Source organism: Sinohyriopsis cumingii, chromosome 1 (genome assembly GCF_028554795.1).
Source record: "Sinohyriopsis cumingii isolate HCF-2022 chromosome 1, ASM2855479v2, whole genome shotgun sequence".
In the NCBI taxonomy this organism is placed as follows: domain Eukaryota; kingdom Metazoa; phylum Mollusca; class Bivalvia; order Unionida; family Unionidae; genus Sinohyriopsis; species Sinohyriopsis cumingii.
This window is the reverse complement of record NC_142961.1, coordinates 173,750,999-173,769,271: the sequence shown is the minus strand read 5'-3', so window position 1 is coordinate 173,769,271 and position 18,273 is coordinate 173,750,999. Positions and strand designations below refer to the sequence as shown.

At 34.2% G+C, this 18,273-nt stretch overlaps 1 protein-coding gene across 1 annotated transcript in view; it reads right to left on the bottom strand.

The window, feature by feature from the left end:
• Positions 1–711: 711 nt before the first annotated feature.
• The window catches only part of LOC149808401 (cytoplasmic dynein 2 light intermediate chain 1-like), a 62,404-nt gene continuing 44,842 nt past the window's right edge, over positions 712–18,273 (bottom strand). The window contains exons 14-16 of the mRNA XM_089976702.1: positions 10,717–10,809; positions 8,092–8,173; positions 712–1,586 (exon numbers count right to left, since the gene is read on the bottom strand). Coding sequence (XP_089832828.1) covers positions 8,096–8,173; positions 10,717–10,809 — 171 coding nt within the window. The 3' untranslated portion in view covers positions 712–1,586; positions 8,092–8,095. The remainder of the gene's footprint in view (positions 1,587–8,091; positions 8,174–10,716; positions 10,810–18,273) is intronic.

The following is an 18,273-nucleotide window of genomic DNA, read 5'->3' as shown; positions in this document are numbered from 1 at the left end:
ATACAGTACTCAGGCCAGATGTCAGATTAAGCGGATTATGATATTATAGTGCACTGTTAAGATGGTTTGTCAATATAAACAAAGAATTTCCTTATCTATCAAGTTTGTGGCTTCCTTTCATCATCAAATTCAGAGGCAACATGCCTCTGAATTTCTCCACTCCAAATCCAAGGTTTGGTATATACAAGTTTAAACAGTCAATAATGTTGGGAAGAAAAGAAAACGCCAGATGGTATATTTTGTTGCCAGTAAGGAATATAAATCTCAATTTGTGACACTGGCGAAGCCCAGCGTTATCCCTGAATAAACTTTTTATGCAATTTTTTTTTTTGTACTTTGCAGAAAGAATTTTTTCTAGTATAAGAAATATACATGTATATTAAATTGCAGGAACCATGCAATGATCATCTTATATTAGAATTGATACACGATCTCTTCCCCAAATATGATAATAAACTTTTTACACGTTACTTTTTGTACTTTTAAGAAAGAAAACAAAAATCTCGTAAGAGAAAGTAGATTTTGGGAGCCATGCCAAAACCATATCAGAATTCATGTTACAATGGAGCATGCTGTAGTGGGATCACATTGTATGTGCCAAAATATTTGGTAGTGATCTTAGAAAAAACTTTCAGCTGCAATCTTCTCTACTTCATTTTTAAGAAAAGACAGATGTAGAGAAACACTGAGAAAAACAAAAACAAATGGCCATTAATAAATGAATTTTTTATTTATTTTAAATTTTCTCAATATAATTTAATACAATTTAAAAATTGTCTGACATGTCCCGGTAAAGCAGAATACTAAATGACTATAGAAATAAAATGTCCAAAATTCAGAATCTGCCATTTGACTTGTAATTATACATGATATTCAGGAATTAAAGTTCTAGTGCTGTACTCGTTTTCCATATCTAAAATTAAAGCATCGTCAACTGTTGTCTCATAAACATGCACATGTGGTGTAAAACAACATTACACGAACAAAATGAAGCATGCTCAAAAACATTAACATTTTACATGTCTTATATGTAAAGACATGTATTACTTAATTACAGTATATATAAATCAACTAATGCCAATCACTCATACCAATCACTCAGCAAAACATTCAGGTTTTAACAGGCTATAAAGCTCCAAAATGGAAAACAATTTTTTTAGAAAAAGGTCAGACTTATGAGCTGCATATAAAATATTAATAAATATATATAATTTTTTTATTTCAAACTAAAATAAAAATGTTTAAATTGATAAGGTACTAAAAATTTATCGATAAGAGAAAATAAGATGTATAGTTTCTCTGAGAAGAATCTTTTCCTGCCTTCTTGGAAAGCTGAACTGTAACACTGCTCACTTAATGGACGGAATGTAATATGTTAAGCTGAACTGTAACACTGCTCACTTAATGGACGGAATGTAATATGTTAAGCTGAACTGTAACACTGCTCACTTAATGGACGGAATGTAATATGGAAAGATGAACTGTAACACTGCTCACATAATGGACAGAATGTAATATGGAAAGCTGAACTGTAACACTGCTCACTTAATGGACAGAATGTAATATGGAAAGCTGAACTGTTTATGCTGAAAAAGAAAGAAAAAACAATTATTTCTGTGAAAATGTGACAGATGTTATAGAAACAAATAGCTTTTGTATGTGCCAGATATGGATAGCTTTTATTCAAATGTGACAGATGTTATAGACATGAATAGCTTTTTTATGTGCCAGATATGGATTTTATTCAAATGTGACAGATGTTATAGATATGAAAAGTTTTTTTTAAGTGCCAGATATGGATAGCTTTTATTCAAATGTGACAGATATGAGTGGGTGAAAAACTCAGTAATTTCACAAGTGGCAATGTCGAGAGTGACAATACTTAAGTTTTTCACCCACGAGATGAGATGTATCTGTTATTCACTTGCAGAGTGCAAATTTTCTTTTTATTTTAAGCTCAAACATATTGGTTAGCAAGATGTTTCGTATAAAGATTGAGGTAGCATATTTCTTAGTGGATCCCATGTTATGTCCATGGTTTACCGTTTATGTTCTGTTTGTTGATTATTCACACAGAAAATTTAAATAACTAGGAAATTCTCATTCTCAATTCAAAGTAAAACAGCACATTTTCTCTGTTGGATTTAAACTGTAAATGTCTGTATCAGGAAGTAGCCATCTTAACCAGTCAGCCATGTTAGAATAACTCTGAATTTCATAGTTACCTTGTTATCTTAACCAGTCAGTCATGTTAGAATAACTCTGAATTTCATAGTTACCTTGTTATCTTAACCAGTCAGCCATGTTAGAATAACTCTGAATTTCATAGTTACCTTGTTATCTTAACCAGTCAGCCATGTTAGAATAACTTTGAATTTCATAGTTACCTTGTTATCCATGTGGCAGTAAAATTATTTCACGTAATTCACTCCAGTGTATCACAATTGTTTTACTTGGAAAATCCACTGATTGGTGGTCAAGCATAAAATAAAGTTTAATATTTGAATGACAATAAGACATCTGGCGTGCTTTACACAACCGTTTTACTTGGAAAATCCACTGATTGATGTCCAAGCATAAAATAAAGTTGAATATCTGAATGACAATAAGACATCTGGCGTGCTTTACACAATTTATTGGCATTTTCTTTTTACGATTGTAAAAATTTGTTTCATCAATAAAGACTGCATAATGAAAAAACTGAATGCCTGCCCCAAAGATATTGGATTTCACAAGTTAAGGTTTCTGATAAAGATATTGCCTTGCATTTCAAGAGTTAGAGTTCACTGATAAAGCTACTGCCTTGTGTTTCAAGAGCTAAAGTTCACTGATAAAGCTATTGCCTTGTGTTTCCAGAGTTATAGTTCACTGATAAAGATCATGCCTTGCATTTCAAGAGTTAAAGTTCACTGATAAAGCTATTGCCTTGTGTTTCAAGAGTTAAAGTTCACTGATAAAGCTATTGCCTGGTGTTTCAAGAGTTATAGTTCACTGATAAAGATGTTGCCTTGCATTTCAAGGGTTAAAGTTCACTGATAAAGATGTTGCCTTGTGTTTCAAGAGTTAAAGTTCACTGACAAAGCTATTGCCTTGTGTTTCAAGAGTTATAGTTCACTGATAAAGCTATTGCCTGGTGTTTCAAGAGTTATAGTTCACTGATAAAGCTATTGTCTTGTGTTTCAAGAGTTATAGTTCACTGATAAAGCTATTGCCTTGTTTCAAGAGTTTGCCTTGTGTTTCAAGAGTTAAAGTTCACTGATAAAGCTATTGCCTGGTGTTTCAAGAGTTATAGTTCACTGATAAAGATACCACTTTGCATTTCAAAGTTAAGGTTCACTGATAAAGATATTGCCTTGCATTTTTACTATCTGTATATATTTGCTTATAAATTGATTCCAACTGCAAACTGCACATACCCAAATCACATAACGCACCTGCAGTTCTGGGTCTATGCAGTTTGTTTGGGTAAGAAATAGGACAGACAACAGAGACCCTTATCTGCAGGTACAGTATGTGATGGCAGAACAGGGTCTTTGATGTTTACAGTTGGACTTATAAGCAGGTAGAGATGGTAGTTATCAAGCTGAGTATGTTATCAAACTGAGTATGTTATCTAACTGCAGCGAGGCTTCTTATTCATTTGGTAAGTACATTACTTTTTCACTGATAAGTGAGCAACACTAATACAGTACACATTGCTACAAAGTACTGTTCTGAATGGTAAAGTAAAATATTAGCACACCCTCCCATTTGTTTGTAACCGACTACCAATTTTAAACTTGAAAAGCATCAAGGATAGGAAAAAGCACCAAACTTAAGCCATTTCATTCATTGATTTATAATTTATAACTTGATTGTTGGCACGGCATCTCTGACACTGTCACATTATTGGCATTTCAACACAAATAGAAGCTACCAGTGTAGACAATTAAACAGACTAACTGCTGTCCATTTCTGATTTCTAAAATAGTCTATTTCAGTAAAATTGTGTCATCTGCATCCAATATGAGAAATGTCTAGTTTTAATATTTAAAAAACAAACTGAACAAAGAAATAGGAGAAACTCTTGTATACATGTGTCTAAAGAGATGTAGATCCAAAATTTTATGAATTATTGAGATATTCAAAGATGGTGAAGTATATCACACCTGTTGCTTGAAAACATAGATTGGCATTAGCAAATACGGTAACCATGTTTGAATCTAAACATCAACAAGTTGACTGTTTTGGACCCCCTGGCAACAATCAGGCCAGAACTTATAAATAAATTAATGAACTGACTAAGTTTTTAGCATCTTTTACATTCTTGATGCCTTCTGTTAATAAAATCATTAGGGGGTAACAAACAAACAAGATGGTGTGGGAATACTAAAGAAATCTGAACATTTTCCAAACAGTCTACAACCATTATACACATGACATCCATTGCCCCTAACTCTCAGCTTCCCCATGGAGAAGACCAACATTCTAAAACCATGATACACCTTGTTATCCATTGCCTCTAACTCTCAGCTTCCCCGTGAAGTCCAACATTCTAAAACCATGATACACCTTGTTATCCATTGCCCCTAACTCTCAGCTTCCCCGTGGAGAAGACCAACATTCTAAAACCATGATACACCTTGTTATCCATTGCCTCTAACTCTCAGCTTCTCCGTGGAGAAGACCAACATTCTAAAACCATGATACACCTTGTTATCCATTGCCTCTAACTCTCAGCTTCCCCGTGGAGAAGTCCAACATTCTAAAACCATGATACACCTTGTTATCCCTTGCCCCTAACTCTCAGCTTCCCCGTGGAGAAGACCAACATTCTAAAACCATGATACACCTTGTTATCCATTGCCTCTAACTCTCAGCTCCCCCGTGAAGTCCAACATTCTAAAACCATGATACACCTTGTTATCCATTGCCTCTAACTCTCAGCTTCTCCGTGGAGAAGACCAACATTCTAAAACCATGATACACCTTGTTATCCCTTGCCCCTAACTCTCAGCTTCCCCGTGGAGAAGACCAACATTCTAAAACCATGATACACCTTGTTATCCCTTGCCCCTGACTCCAAGGATTTCCCCTTGAGAAGATAAAGATTCTGGCACCAATATACACCTTGAAAAAACAACCATAAAATGCACAACAAAGTTTGAAGTCTTTATCTTATCAGCATAAGGTATAGTCTTGTTTATACACAGACTATTTCACTTGTACTTAAGCAGAGTCAAAGGTACATAATCTCATTTCTTTCTTCTAAACTTCAATGAATGGTGACTGTAAACCCCAATATCAATAATTCGTATTCATTTGTGAGGGTTCAGGAAATCAGAAGCCTAAACTTTTTTTTTAAAGTCACAGGTTACATGAAAGTCCAAAAAACATTTACCATTAATGTTGTACCAGTTTATGACATGATGTTGTACCAGTTTATTACATACCATATTTCATGTTATTTTTCATACCCTTTAATTTTTCATACACTATCAAGACATAAAAATAATAATTAATTAATTCTATCATATTTTTTGTAGACAAAATTTAATATTTTTTTGGTCATCTTATTATTTTTCATACATAAAACAATCTACTGTGAAGATTTACTTTTGCCAAAATGATAAAAAGAAGTACGGCCTTTTCAATTTTACAGCTAAGAATAAGAGCTAAAATCATTGTTTTAGTTGCATTTTTATTTATCTATTATTTTTATTTCATTTTGTTAAAATTGAAGACACGTTCCCATTTCAAACAGATTCAAAAATATACCAAAGTTCAATTTAGGTACATCAAATGACCAGGGTATTGTTTTGGTAAACAAATTATAAGTAGTGACTAACTTTCGACATGTTCTTAACTGAGGCATCGAACAGTGAAACGGGAGATTCATGCAATATAACAATCATAATTTATAATCATGCATCTAGGTTATTGATAATTTCATTCTTTTCTTATTATGTTTCACTATATATTTTTATGTTTTTATTTGCATCATGTTTCAAATGGCATCAGAAAAAATGCTGATGTATCACTTAGATACGCAAAACAACCAACTTATTCTTTTCCGAGTATATTTGGTATAATCCCATATGAGAAATATAAATATTTGTTTCCTAAATGAAACCCAAACCCAAATTATCTTCATGCAAATGTGTATCTGAGGCATCTAATAATGAAAAAAAAAAAAAATAAAGAAATATTCACCAATTATAAGTGTGTACAAAGCCCTTTGCTCAGCTTACTCAGAAAGGGAAACTGTTTTGTTTATTGATAATCTTTTGTATAGGCGAGAAAGAGGAAAGTACAAGAAATGGGACATTAACGATAAAATAAGAATTGTTGAGGAGGCAAAACTATGTGGAATTAGGCCCATAGCTGCAAAGTACCACCTTACACCAAGTACTTTATCAAGCTGGATGAAAATGGATTTTTAAAAAAATATTCAAAAAAGGACAAAGAAAGGATCTATCCCAGGTGCCGGCCGACCCTTGACATATTCACATGAGAAGGAGCAGGAAATTTTATCCTGGTTACTCTGTATGCGGGACCATCACACGCCTGTAACAATCGAGATGTTACAGAATTATGCTACTGCAGTTATTCAGGAGGAAAATCTAAAGTTTCAGGGCTCAAGAGGATGGGTTGATGGATTTTTCAAGTGAAATGGACTTTCGATGAGATGTGAACTTCAATATCTCAAAAATACCTTGAGACCTAGAGGAAAAATAGACTGCTTTACCAGATATATAAGAAGGCTGTGGGAGGATGAGGAATTTGATGAACATTTAATTGGAAATATGGATGAAATGCTAATATATTTCGACTTGGTTCCAGGGAAGATAGTCGATAAAGTCGAACGAGAGAAGTGCATATTAGAGGTACTGGCAGTGACAAGCGCCATTTAACTTGTGTACTGACTTACATGGCATCTGGTGACTTGTTGCCACCCAAGATAATCTTTCGGGTAAAAAGAAACTTAACAAAATCTAAAAATCCCAAAGGGAGTTGTAGTGAAAGTTCAACAAAAAGCATGGATGGATGAACATCTAATGTTGGATTATACTGATGAAGTTTGGAAAGTACACACGAAGTGCACACCTTCTCTCCTAGTGTTGGATTCATTCCATAGCCATTTGACTGATAGAGTAAAAATCTCCATGAAAAAATCCAGAAAAACAATGGCAGTAATCTCTGGTGGATGCACAAGTAAACAACAGCCACTGGATGTATATCTAAATAAGCCTTTCAAGGGACTGCTGTGGAAAAAATGGTCATGAAGGACCAGGCTTCAAAAAATATGCAACCAGGGAAGCTGGTGAGGAGGCAGCCAAAAAAATTCCAGCCCCTTCAAAGCAACAGATGATTGACTGGATTTTTGAAGCCAGTGAAGAATTAAAAAAGAAAAAGGATATGATAATTAGTAGCTTTAAAGTCAATGGCCTTTCAAATGTAATAAATGGTAGAGAGGACCACTACATAAGGAGTGACAATGCAGATCTATTGGAAAGTCTTTCTAGTGATGAAGAATATGAATGGTTTGAAGGTTTTGAGCTGGAAGACTTGTAGAACTCTTGAAAATTATGAATGTTTCATTGCATCATGTTTTTGCATTTGTATTGCGCATTCATCCAGCTTTGGATCACAAATTATATCCTTGAAAATAACGTGTTTATAATACAAAAATATTTTTTTTATACATGTTGCTTTGTTGTTGTTCTCTTTCTCTCTCTCTCTCTCTCTCTCTCATAACAACAATCAGATTCTAGAGTTGAGAGCAGAATGAGACAGAATTTGTACATTAGTTTTGTGTGTTAGGTTGTCGAGTGTTGTGTGTTCTGCAGGCCTTGTCCGGGTATGATCTCTTTATTTTTCGTACATGATCATTTCCACAAAAATGATAATTATTTATTTTACATATAATTTTCATACAATGAAATTAATAATTATTTTTTCGTGTATGAAAAATGACATGAAATATGGTAATGTTGTACCAGTTTATGACATGATGTTGTACTAAATTATGACATGATGTTGCACCAGTTTATGACATGATGTTGTACCAGTTTATGACATGTTGCACTAGTTTATGACATGATGTTGTACCAGTTTATGACATGATGTCTTGATAGTCTCCCTCAGCTTTCTTAGCTCGCCTCTCGGACATCTTGCGATACCGTTCCAACTCCTAAAATAAGAAGATACAAACTCACATATATAACAGTCTTTCCATCCATCCATAAAGTATACACACACATAAATGCATTTATTGTATACAGATAGGCACAATGGAGAACAGACAGACAGACAAACAAAATGATTGATAATGGTAGCTAGATGAATGCATACAGCTAGTAGCAAGAGAAAGCACATGAAAAAATAGACAGCTCTCTGTACTGTTTAAATGTAGAAACAATGATCAGAAATTTAAGTCTCATCTACAACAAATGAAAGCACCATCACCTCCTTCTTTGTTCTGGTCCTTTCATAGATCCCTGTTGCCTCAACAACAAAAGCATCACAATCATCTACCTATGTAAACTGATGGTTGGACCACTTTAAAAACCCAACTTTTATCAAAAGCTAAAATTAGAGTTGTGATATACATCTAATTAATGAGTTATCTGCCTAGAAAATGAGTAAAATTCATTAGCTGTACTAACATGATTACTGTACAAGTACTCTATGATCAGTGTATTATCTGATTACTGTATGAGTACTGTCTGATATCTTGGGTCAACAAGTTCTTTTGACCTATATATATTATGATGATGACAGACTGTACAAATTCAGATGTTGCCATAATGTAAAGAGGTTGGATGCACATCCTTATTTGCAATATAGACCACATTACCATGCTGATGTATGCAGGATAATACAGACCAGATGACCATGCTGATGTATGCAGGACAATATAGACAAGATGACCCATGCCGATGTGTGCAGGACAATATAGACCACATGACCATGCCGATGTATGCAGGACAATATAGACCAGATGACCCATGCCGATGTATGCAGGACAATATAGACCAGATGACCCATGCTGATGTATGCAGGACAATATAGACCAGATGACCCATGCCGATGTATGCAGGACAATACAGACCAGATGACCCATGCTGATGTATGCAGGACAGTATAGACCACATGACCATGCCGATGTATGCAGGACAATATAGACTAGATGACCAATGCTGATGTATGCAGGACAATATAGACCACATGACCATGCCGATGTATGCAGGACAATATAGACCAGATGACCCATGCCGATGTATGCAGGACAATATAGACCAGATGACCCATGCTGATGTATGCAGGACAGTATAGACCACATGACCATGTTGATGTATGCAGGACAATATAGACCACATGACCATGCCGATGTATGCAGGACAATATAGACCACATGACCATGCTGATGTATGCTGGACAATATAGACCATATGACCATGTTGATGTATGTTGGACAATATAGACCACATGACCATGTTGATGTATGCAGGACAATATAGACCACATGACCATGCTGATGTATGCAGGACAATATAGACCATATGACCATGTTGATGTACGTAGGACAATATAGACCATATGACCATGCCGATGTATGTAGGACAATATAGACCACATGACCATGCTGATGTATGCAGGACAATATAGACCATATGACCATGCTGATGTATGTAGGACAATATAGACCAGATGACCAATGCTGATGTATGCAGGACAATATAGACCATATGACCATGTTGATGTACGTAGGACAATATAGACCATATGACCATGCTGATGTATGCAGGACAATATAGACCACACAACCATGCTGAAGTATGCAGGACAGTATGGTGTAGTTACCTTTTGTATAAAGCTTATGGGACAAAATCAGACAATATGCATTACATTTGTTATGACTCTATGGTCCTAAACTAAGTAACATAAAAAAGCAACAAAAAAAGTTAAAATTCAAATTATAATTTATTTCCCTAAAATACAAAGTGAAAACTTAAAATTAATTTACATGATGGTGCATGAAATCATAAATAGTTCTTAAGTGCTATCACAGGTCTAAAAGGATAGAGTAATCCTAATGAGTTCCAGTGGTAATCTGAACAAAGTTCAGTCTACTGTGCTGATGCACCAATAGTCTTGATGTATCACAATGATATAATGCAACATGTCTTTAAATGAACTCAAAGTAATTCCAAAACAGATATGAAATCCTAAAATCTAATCACATTGTAATGAATAACTGAAATAAATTAATAAATCCCCTCAAATGATCATAACTATATTACTCATCTAAGAATCATGTTTATGATAGAATTAACTAATTTTCAGGTAAATTCTCTCATACAAAAACCAAGACACAGTTTCAGAACCAGAATGAGGATTGAATATTCAGTCTGTACCATTTCAACTCATAAACAAGGTCAAGTACTTTAGTGGCTAGCCAATCAGAATTAGGTCAGCCTGGTTTTTCAAGAAAACCAATGACCTGAATTTAAATCCCACCAGCATGTTTACTTCAATAAGAGTACCTCACTATCTTGAAACCTAGAATCTGTTTAATAACATGACCTCATCTTAACGTACAAACCCAAAATTATAAAGAAAATTAGTATTTAACATTATTTACTAAATGATCCTTACAATCTATAATCATGAAAATTAACACAGACATAATAGATGTATATAACACATGTTAACAATATTCCAAAACCTGACCTCGTCTTTCTGTTTGCGGAGACTGTCTATAGCTGGTTCTGCATACTGGGGATCTTTGGCAGGGTCTTCTACTAGGGCAGCATTATCAGCATTCTGAAATGTATGTAGGCTACAACCAATCAATACAGTCACTTAGCTGTTCTACTATTATCATGAAACCATCTCTGGATTATGGTAATAGATAAATTTGTATAATTCTTTTTACAATGTGGATGATAAACATTTAAATTACAGAACAAAGTTAGATAAATTTTATAAGTATGAATTACATGATTTTTAAGTAAAGAAAACTCATTTGAATTTGTGAGCATTATATTTGGTGGTTTGGCAAGAAAAAAAAGAGAAATACATTTTTTTATTCCTTAAGCATGCATCTGAAATAAGCAAAACCCTGAAACATAGTATACAAGTAATTTTACACAATGTACGTCAATCCCTTGTGATAGCCCATAAGGTTTTACTCAATATAAAAGGACAGACCAGAATCTGAAAAAGCAATACTTACTCAAACTCACTATAAATATAAAGCCAACTTACATCAGAATGTAGGAGTTCCATTTTTGAACATGGTTTTTGTATCATTAGCAATAAATTAAGCAATTAACAGGTGAATTCAAACTCAGTGGATTATGGTTGCTTTATTTTATTGTATGAAAAAGAAAAAAAATGAAAAACAAACAAACAAACAAACAAGTGTAGTAGCCTCTTGACAAATCAAATATATTTAGGTCCCAAGAAATGATTACGGCTGACAAGTGTTTAACTGTAATGAATATATATGATGGGTTACCATGATGGTGGGTGTTTATTACATATAGAAGTTTATGATAAGGTTTGTAATAGTAATTTACCATTAAATCTTAATCAGAACTATGCTCAACTTTGGTCATTTTCTATACTGGTCTGAGGTCATAAATAAAAAGGCCTGGACATGTTATGTTCAGCCCATGATAAAAAAACAACTGTTCACAAGCTTAAACCATAACAACCTGTAGATGCTGCTGGCAGAAAACTGTCTTCTGTGTCCTGCTTTCTACTATCTATCTACATATAAAGTTATCTGAACAAAATGTCTGCATTTTTAGACATTCAGAAACTTAGCAAGATCCTCCCTAAAACAAATATACATGTACCTGAATTACATAATTATATTGTTTACTGCAATAAACTTTGAATAGATGTCACAAAATTTAATTTTGCCTTAATTTTATATAACGTGACTGCATAATAATGTCTCTTGACATAAACTACGACTACTACACTGAAGCAATAACAGTATATCTTTGTTACAAACCAGGACTACACTGAAGCAATAACACTGTATCTTTGTTACAAACCAGGACTACACTGAAGCAATAACATTGTATCTTTGTCATAAACCAGGACTACACTGAAGCAATAACATTGTATCTTTGTCATAAACCAGGACTACACTGAAGCAATAACATTGTATCTTTGTCATAAACCAGGACTACACTGAAGCAATAACACTGTATCTTTGTCATAAACCAGGACTACACTGAAGCAATAACATTGTATCTTTGTCATAAACCAGGACTACACTGAAGCAATAACATTGTATCTTTGTCATAAACCAGGACTACACTGAAGCAATAACACTGTATCTGTCACAAATTACTGGTAAGGCTATAGTGAAGCAATAACATTTTATATTTGTCTCAAACCAGGACTACAGTGAAGAAATAACACTGTATATTTGTCACTAACTAGGACTACACTGAATCAATAACACTGTATCTTTGTAACAAATTAAGATATTAAGACAACAATAATGCAATAATATTGTATCTTTGCCACAAACATGACTACAATAAAGAAATAGCATTGTGCCACTTTGTAGCTGGACTGGATTTATAAGCCAGTATAGATTGTAACTTGTCCACCATAAAATCTTTTTATGTGATTTTTCTCCTAACGATGGAATACAAAGAAAAATCATATACATACATTCAATAAAACCTGTCTTTAAAGACCACTCCTATGACAGACCACCAATCTTGAGAGACAAGATTTTTAATGCTTGGGTTCACTGACTGCATAGAGTTATGACCTTTCATGAGAGTCCACCTGTCTTGAGAGACCAGACTCTTAATGCATGGGTTCATTGACTGCACAGACTTATGACCTTTCATGAGAGACCATCTGTCTTGAAAGGGCAAGAGGTTTTGGCAGGTAGGACAGTCTTTCAAAATGTATTTGAAAAGCCATGACCCATGTAGCATACCTCAAAAGAGTGATTTTATGAGTGTCTAGAAATTGCTAAACATAGTAGACCTTGATCTTTTTTTTCATGAACTGGATATTTGTATGCATTTCAATGAAACTAAAATATCTATGAATTTCAAAATCCAACGAAAAGTGCTTAATCTGTGATGACAACAGGAACCCTTTCCCAGTACAGACATTTTAACAAGTATAGCTACAATAAAAAATGTCATTTTTCTTTTGTAAAACCACAACTAGAACAGTATTTTAAAAAACACATGGTAAACCCCTGCAAGGAACTGTTGATGATCCCATGGTACCAACCATGAGCATGACCCAAGGGCGGTTTTACTGGATGCTGTTAAACGTTTGGACCGAATGGCTCCAGTCAAGACATAACCCATGTACTGACAGAAGATGGTAAGCGAGAATGTCATGATATTATATTCCAAAATATACACTGAATTCAGTGATCCTCTAAGGGTGTAAGAATGAGAGCCAAACACATCACTCAGTGTCAGAATAGGGGATCAAATGACTTGTTTTAAAAATGCATGGCAGAAAAAGTGTGCAACAAATTTTCAGATATGCACCTCTGATGTAAAACTGTGAGTAATGGGAAAACTTATTGAATCAGATACAGCCCTTTCAAATTAATAATAATAATAATGATAATAATAATAATAATAATGTAGACTTTTGTCTTCATCAAATTCTTCCCCCCCCAAGAAGTCCCAGAGGCAATAGTGATATAAGTAAGAAAGGGAACTATTGGATCATATATTACTGCAACTATTATGTGTTTTTAGTCAAAAGTTATTTGAATATTAGAAGAAAATATTTTTAAATATAATGCATTTCTTCATTAATACTTACTTTGGTCATTACTATATTAGAAGCACAAAAAACTACATGTAATTTTAGACCCATCAACCTTATCTTTAGCAGCAAGAGCACTAATTCATCTGCCTACCTTGGTTGAACTCAGATGAGTGATCTTCCCTTGGTTAGAGGTTTCTTCTTCAAATATGTTACCGGATCATGATACATCAGGAGAATAGATAAAAGTGAGGGAGTTATATCCCTTAAACCAGAAAAGGACCAGTCTCTGGTTCCCTAATGAATATGAAGCAGCTTCAAATTTTGTGAGAAATATGGAGTAGATTTTGCTTACAGTGCTACAATTCTATGGTCATAAACTAAGTAACAAAAAGAATAAAAACCAGCAAGTTTTGTAAACTCAAAATAATCCTGAAAAGTTCATTCAGGTCCAAAAGAACTGAATGTTCCAAATGAATTTCTGATTCTTGAAAGCAAATATCTCAATTACATTGTCCAGAACTCCTCTGAATAATTCACAATAGTCCCAGAACAATATTCTATTCTGATGAACACGTTGTAATTCCAATGGACATTTGCCTGCTCCCAAAGAATCTAAACATAACATTAAACACATATGCAGACTGTGTGTGTGTGATTTGGATTTTTAACATAGCCTTAAAAATTCTGCAGTCATATCGCTACGATGTCTGCAGTGTGACAGTTTATAGTGATGTCTAGCACTGGGGCATCATGCTGCAGACATGTAGAATGATGTCCCACCCAGTCAAATTGTCCTGACACTAGGCTGACCAGTCCTAACACTAGCTTATTAATGCTGAGCACCAAGTGAGGCAGCTGTTAGTATCATTTTTTTAAAAAGTCTTTGGTATGACTTGGCTGGGGATTGTTCCTACGACCTCCCACATCCAAGGCAGATGCTCTAACCACTAGGCCACCGGAGTGGTCCATATGCAGATTGATTTCAACACGTGAAATAAGAATCCATAATAGGAATGAATTGATTGCCCAGTTCTCTCCTTATATTCACCTTCAAGAGTCTATTACGACTATATGTTGCAATATACCTACAGGACATATCTTACTACCTATTCTTGTGACCTAACCTAACAAACTTAATTCTTCTAAGAACCCACCTAACCTAAACCCTCCAACAGGAAATAACCCCCAAACTAGTAAACCTGTCTTATTATTAATAATATTATTAATGGCTATAACCACCTAAGTCAACAATTATTTATAGATCCTACACAATCTACACTCTTAACATCTTAAAATATAATTTTATACCCACATACAAAGTTTAATAATCTAATATCCCGATTATAGATGATCATTGCAATTTATGGTCATGAATAAAAACTACACATACTATAGACACAATCATGTACAATTTATGGTCATGAATAAAAACTACATATAATATAGACACAATCATGTACCAAGAGTTACAAAAATATAAAAAAACACCTCCTCTTATAAGGAAAAGAAAGATTTATTGAACAAAGCTTTCTTTTTCCACAAAAAGTAAAGCCACAAATGAAAACAACAGTGAAATTACACATGAAGATGTTTTATAAATAACTCAAAAATATATTATACAAATAAAGGTATTATAGAACTTTATATGCATTAAAGTGCATCTGTGATCAGGTTTTCTCTTCCCTTGATGTGTCTAATGGCTATGTTGTATTCTTGCAGCATCAGCCTCGACCTCAACAATCTCTGATTTTTGTTTTTCATTTTGTTGATGAAAGTAAGGGGATTGTGATCACTGAATACAATAATCACAGAAAGAACTGAATTAATAATTTACACTTCAAAGGGCTGTAAAGCCAAAACTAAAGCCAGACACTCCTTCCCAATAGTGGAATAATTTCTCTGGTGCTTGTTTTTTTTTTTTTTTTTTTTAAAGGAACAGCACACTGGATGATCCACACCATTTTTGTCTTCTTGAGTTAATATGCCACCAGCCTCTACATTACTTGCATCAACAGGTATTTTAAACAACTGGCTGAGAACTGGAGTGAAAGAACTGCACTCTTAAGTATGGCCTTTAATTTATCGAATGCCACATCACATCTGTCAGACCAATAAAACTTTTGTTTTCTTACTCAACAAATTGGTCAGGGGCTCAGCAATTATGGAGAAATAAGAGCAAAATTGCTTATAATATCCAGCCATACCCAAAGTTCAAATCAACTGCTTTTTACTGGTAGGCACAGGGAATTCAGAGATAGCTTTAACTATAACTTCTACAGGTTTAACTTGACCATGTCTCACCAAAAAAGTAACACAAGCACAGCAAAACTCACTTTTACTTAAACTGTCAAACTTGCCACACTCAACTGACCAAAGAATTTTGCAATAATTTCCAGGTGATTTTTCCATGTGTTGGTATATATAATGACATCCTCGACATATGCATCACAGCCATCTATACAAGATGTTACCATGTTCATTAAATTCTGGAATTTCGCAGGACAATTTTTCATACAAAAGGACATTACTTTTTATTGATAGAGTCCATCTGGAGTTGCAAAGGCCAAAATTTCTTTTGCTCTATCTGTTAGTGAAATCTGCCAGAATCCTTCTAACAGGTCAAAGTGGGTGACATTTTGCATTTCCAATTCTGTCAATATAGTAATTAATTCTTGGTATTGGAAATGAATCTGTTTTGGTGGCACTGTTCACTTTTCTGTACTCAGTGCACATATGGAAAGTATTATCTGGTTTTGGCACTAGAATACATAATACTCCAGTTACTTTTCTTGGTCCAATAATTAATTTCATTTTTGAGAGAATAGACTGAAGATTATATCTTGATACTTCACAATCGAAGACATAATGAAGATTAAATTCTGAGTCATCTTTTAAAATAAATTTCTCTCTTAATATCTTCATTGGTCCAAGGACAGTATGTCCAAAATCTGGTTCAAAAAGAGTAAAACCTGTGATCTGACAAATGTGACATGATCTACAGTATTTGGAAACATCACTTTTAATTTCAGCAAATGAAAATGATTTCAGATCTTGTGATAAGTCCTGCTTACTTTTAAATGACCAGCTAAGGGAATTTCATGGGCTAAACTAAGAATATCCTGTCTATCCGACTTAGGAACAACAATATGATAGCTCACTGACCAGTCATCGCCAGTGGGTACCTCAGGTGGTCTCCATTTTCTCATAAGGACCCCATTTTACACAAAATAGCAAGCTGGTACCTCTGCTGCTTCAGTTTTGCAAATGGAACTTTGAGACAAACAAAATATTTCTGGATCTTTTTTCTGTTTAACAAGTGGCTGTCATTTGTCACACTGATTAAAAATGAGAGAATGAGTAGAGGATCACAATGATCAACACCCTTGATTGATCAATACCAGGAAGAAAAGTGATCTCATCAAAATCTTGAACAATAAATATGTTAGCCAAGGGAATAATTTCCTAATCAATTTCATTATCAAGTAGCTCTTTATGCTATAGCTCTAGTAACTGTACAAGCAGGGTATAAATCAGAGATTTCTCAATAGGGTTAAGCCTTTTGATCCAAACAAAGCTTGTCAGTTACAAGTAGATTAACCACAACCTTATCTCCAGCTAAGCAATAAATGAACTACTTCAATGGCATAGAATTCGAAGCTCCCATAGTCACTGAAACTAAGTTTGATATTAAATTAACATTATGGAGAGGAATTTGAATAAAGCCACAATGTACTCCCTGAACAAGAACAGTTCCAGAAGAAGAATACTCCTCAGACAATGGCAAAGTACCTGATAATAAAAGACTCTGAGGGGTTCCTGTGTCCCTTAATATTTTAATAGGGATAGGATTTGCAGTATCATCAAGAAGTCACATTGAGCCTTTTGAAAAGAATGGTTCATTATTCTCCATAAAAAGTAAAACTAGGGTTTATTTGACCAAACAAATGCATTATTCTTAATTTATACACTACTTATGCTAAACTTTGTTCTAGAATTTTATATTTATAACTACTTGCACTCTACTTTGTTTGAATTGTAACATATACAACAATGCGAAAAGAAAATTCTAAGTAACCAAAAAAAGCAACTTGCTTCAGATATGTAGCAAGTTTGGTTCAAATAATATCCAGCTCCTTCCATGTAACCAATGGGGTGATGCAGGGAGGTGTTCTTTTCCCTATGTTAATTTAAATATACATGGACAAGTTGAATCACAAATTGGGTCAGTGTCACGTGGATTTACATCTGATACCAAACAAATCATTTCTTAACTATTTTAATTTTACTGATGATATGTCATTGATATGTCTTTCTATCGCAGGCTTAAGGAAATTATTAAAGATATGTAAACAATACATATTTGAGAATGCTGTCATCTAAATTACATAAAATCAGTACACCTGGTCTTTCAGTCAACCCCTTTCAAATTACCATCTCCTCCCCTTGTACATCTTAACAGCGATGCCCTTACATATGTCAACAGCTATATGTATTAACAATACAGTAAGT